Raw genomic sequence first — 3,187 nt, 5'->3', positions numbered from 1 at the left:
TCTCTCTCTCTCTCTCTCTAATCACTGAACAGAGTTTCCTCATAAATGCTAAAAACTGAAACAGGGGAGTTAAAAAAAAATCAGCAATGTCTGCACATTTAATGTTCATTCTCTTCATCTCCTTCTTTATACCTTCAAAATCGAAGCTTACAACTGACTACTACGACAAATCATGCCCAGATTTCTCAAATATCATTCAACAAACAATCACTGATAAACAAATCAATAACCCAACTACAGCTGCCGGAACCCTTCGTATCTTCTTCCATGACTGCATAATTAATGGTTGTGATGCTTCAATTCTCATCACTTCTACTAGTTTAAACAAAGCAGAACGTGATGCTGATCTCAATCTCTCTCTACCCGGAGACGGATTCGATGTTATTGTTCGAGCTAAAACTGCATTAGAACTCAAATGCCCTGGTATAGTTTCATGTTCTGATATTCTCTCTGTTTCTACTCGTGATCTTATTGTAATGGTTGGTGGTCCTTATTATCAAGTTCGATTAGGTCGAAAAGATGGGTTTTTATCAAATTCTTCATATGTTGAAGGTAATCTTCCATTACCCACAATGAAAATCTCTGAAATTATCAATCTTTTTAGGAAAAGAGGGTTTACTATTGAAGAAATGGTAGCATTATCTGGTGCTCATACAATTGGGTTTTCTCATTGTAAAGAATTTGCTAATAGGGTTTATGGGTTTAGTAAGAAATCACCAATTGATCCATCATTAAACCCTAAATTTGCTGATAGATTGAAGGAATCTTGTTCTAATTACAAGAAAGATCCAACAATGTCTGTTTTTAATGATATTATGACACCAGGGAAATTTGATAATATGTTTTATCAGAATTTGCCAAGAGGGTTAGGGTTATTGGAATCAGATAGTGGGTTATTTAGGGATTCAAGAACTAGACCATTTGTTGAGAGATTTGCAACAAATCAAACTGCATTTTTTGATGCATTTTCTTATTCAATGGAGAAGCTTAGTAGATTAGGAGTTAAAGTTGGAAAAAATGGTGAGGTTCGACGAAGATGTGATGCTTTTAATTCCGTTCGAAATTAGAAACATTAATGAATTGTTTTCATTAGATTATAAATGTAAATGCTGATTCTTCGATATTTTATGAATTTTATAGCATAGTCTATACTCTATTGCGCTTTAGTGATCCAGTACTCTAAATTTGGCTTATCGAAATCTTTAGTCTTAATTAACCAAATATTAGTTGTCAAAAATTATGAATTGGGTAGCTAAGTAGTAGATTACTTAGTTAACTAGTGAGAGTAATATTATATCTATTCTATATGCATCAAGCATCGTAAATATATAATCTTGCTTAAGGAAGTTATGGAAGCTTAATGTTCTACTGAAAAGGGCGTACTAAAGAGGTCTATTCCTAGCTTAATGCGTATCAATATCTGTACCATACAAGAGCGACTTAGGTTCTCAAATAATTTTTACTAATGATGTTTTATGGTATTGGAGTTGGATGTGAAGTCAATAAGGCAAGAAAAGTCCTTAATGGGAAGGTTGTCCTTGCGAAGTCTTATGAAGCTTTAGTTAAGGTTTTTTGTAAGAAGGATAAGGTCGTGGTGTTTGGCGAAATACTTAGTAAAGGGTATGAAGGCGAATTTGGATATGATGTTCTTGTTCAAGGGTTATGTCATTATGGGGAAATAAAAAAAAAAGACTTCGAGATTTCATGGAGTGGAAGAAGTACAAATTTGAGCTTAGTGAGATTGAGAAAGATTTTAGAAATTTATGATAATAAGGAATTCAAGAATTGTTTCTTTTTCTTGTTACTTCCATTCCTATCTCGTGAAGCCACAATTTCCTCTGGCACCAAGCTAATGGGGCCTAGAATTTAGCAAGGGAAGGATGGAGATGATTATACTTGCTGGTCCATTGATATTTTCTGCAAACTGGAAGAATGAGAAAACTATAATGAAGAAGATGAGTAGTATCAATATTTGTAAAAAAAGACATTTGTCATACGCCATTTCCAGAGGAACGAAAAGAAACCCACTAAATGTCTCTTTCACCGAGTTCTTAACCTCTCTCTCTCTCTCTACGTGACTACAGGGTTACCACATAGATTAGGTGCTCGTCAGGAGTGTCAAGAATCGTATAGTTCACTAGGTATAATATCATATTTCAGTGAGATAAGAAAGGAGTTAGCATATTGGGAATTTCGTTATAGGATGGTATAATATCATGTTTCTTAGTTTTCACGACACGTCAATCAAACTTCAAAAGCAGGAAAAGAAACACCTACATAGTAGTGCATAGTACTATCTATTTTCTTCTATGCCCATACGTTTTATTAAATGCACAAATCTTTTTCATCTTTTGAACCCACCACCAAGTGTGCTCTATCTTTCCTATAGTTTGATCAAGACAGTTTGATAAAGATGCACAGGATAGGAGTATACGACTTAATGATTCATGTGTTCTCTATTTTACAAATCCAAAACTCAATATGAAAGTAAAGTCACAGGAATATGCCTTATTATCACATACTATATGGTATCTCAACTAAGACGAGTATTTTTTTTTTTTCAATGCACCGGTTCCTAGTTCTCACTGCATATGTACACATTTCACTTTAGTCTCTCCCGTCAATTTCCATTCCTCCCCGATATTTAACAGAGAGACAACAACCAAATCAAAATCTTTCCCTTTCGTTTTACAAAATTTTTGTCGCTTCCTTGTCATTTGACCATCGTCTTCTTTTCTTTGTTTTTTGACTCTGATCACAATAGAAGGAATAGAGGGAATCAAATGGAAGAAGTGGTCATCTCCTAATGAGGAATATGTTACCTCACCTACCCGGCCCGTCACGCTGGTTCATGGCATAAAAAGGAGGGCAGTTAAAATTTAACATACCAAGTCACGAGACGCCGATCTTGTCTTCTCAAACAAATGATACCACGTTTTGTTTTTGGAATATGATCGAGCGAAGAGCGATGGTTCTCTTAGGTTTGAATAATAAGTAGAAGTATTTGTTTGGTTCCAATTTCTCAAATTGATTTCCGAATTAAAAACAAAGGAGATTGTATTATTAGTCCCAAATCTCCAGAAATATGGAATATAGTAAAATGGAGTATATATTAGTTTACTGATTTCCAGCTAAACTAGCACTTTGACGGTTAGACACTTTTTCAATATCGAATCTAATAAAGTAA

General features: G+C 34.4%; 1 protein-coding gene across 1 annotated transcript; it reads left to right on the top strand.

The window, feature by feature from the left end:
- On the top strand, positions 1 to 1,140 carry LOC147553228 (peroxidase 31-like). The gene has a single exon (XM_086670086.1). The coding sequence runs from the start codon at positions 87 to 89 to the stop codon at positions 1,065 to 1,067; it is 981 nt and encodes a 326-aa protein (XP_086526212.1). The 5' UTR covers positions 1 to 86; the 3' UTR covers positions 1,068 to 1,140.
- The last annotated feature ends 2,047 nt before the right edge of the window (positions 1,141 to 3,187 follow it).

The sequence above is a fragment of the Eschscholzia californica genome, unplaced genomic scaffold (genome assembly GCF_041429995.1).
Source record: "Eschscholzia californica isolate CP2 unplaced genomic scaffold, dmEscCali1.0.p SCAF_3, whole genome shotgun sequence".
Lineage (NCBI taxonomy): Eukaryota > Viridiplantae > Streptophyta > Magnoliopsida > Ranunculales > Papaveraceae > Eschscholzia > Eschscholzia californica.
Note: the sequence above shows the minus strand (reverse complement) of the source record. Positions and strands in the feature narration are given on the sequence as shown.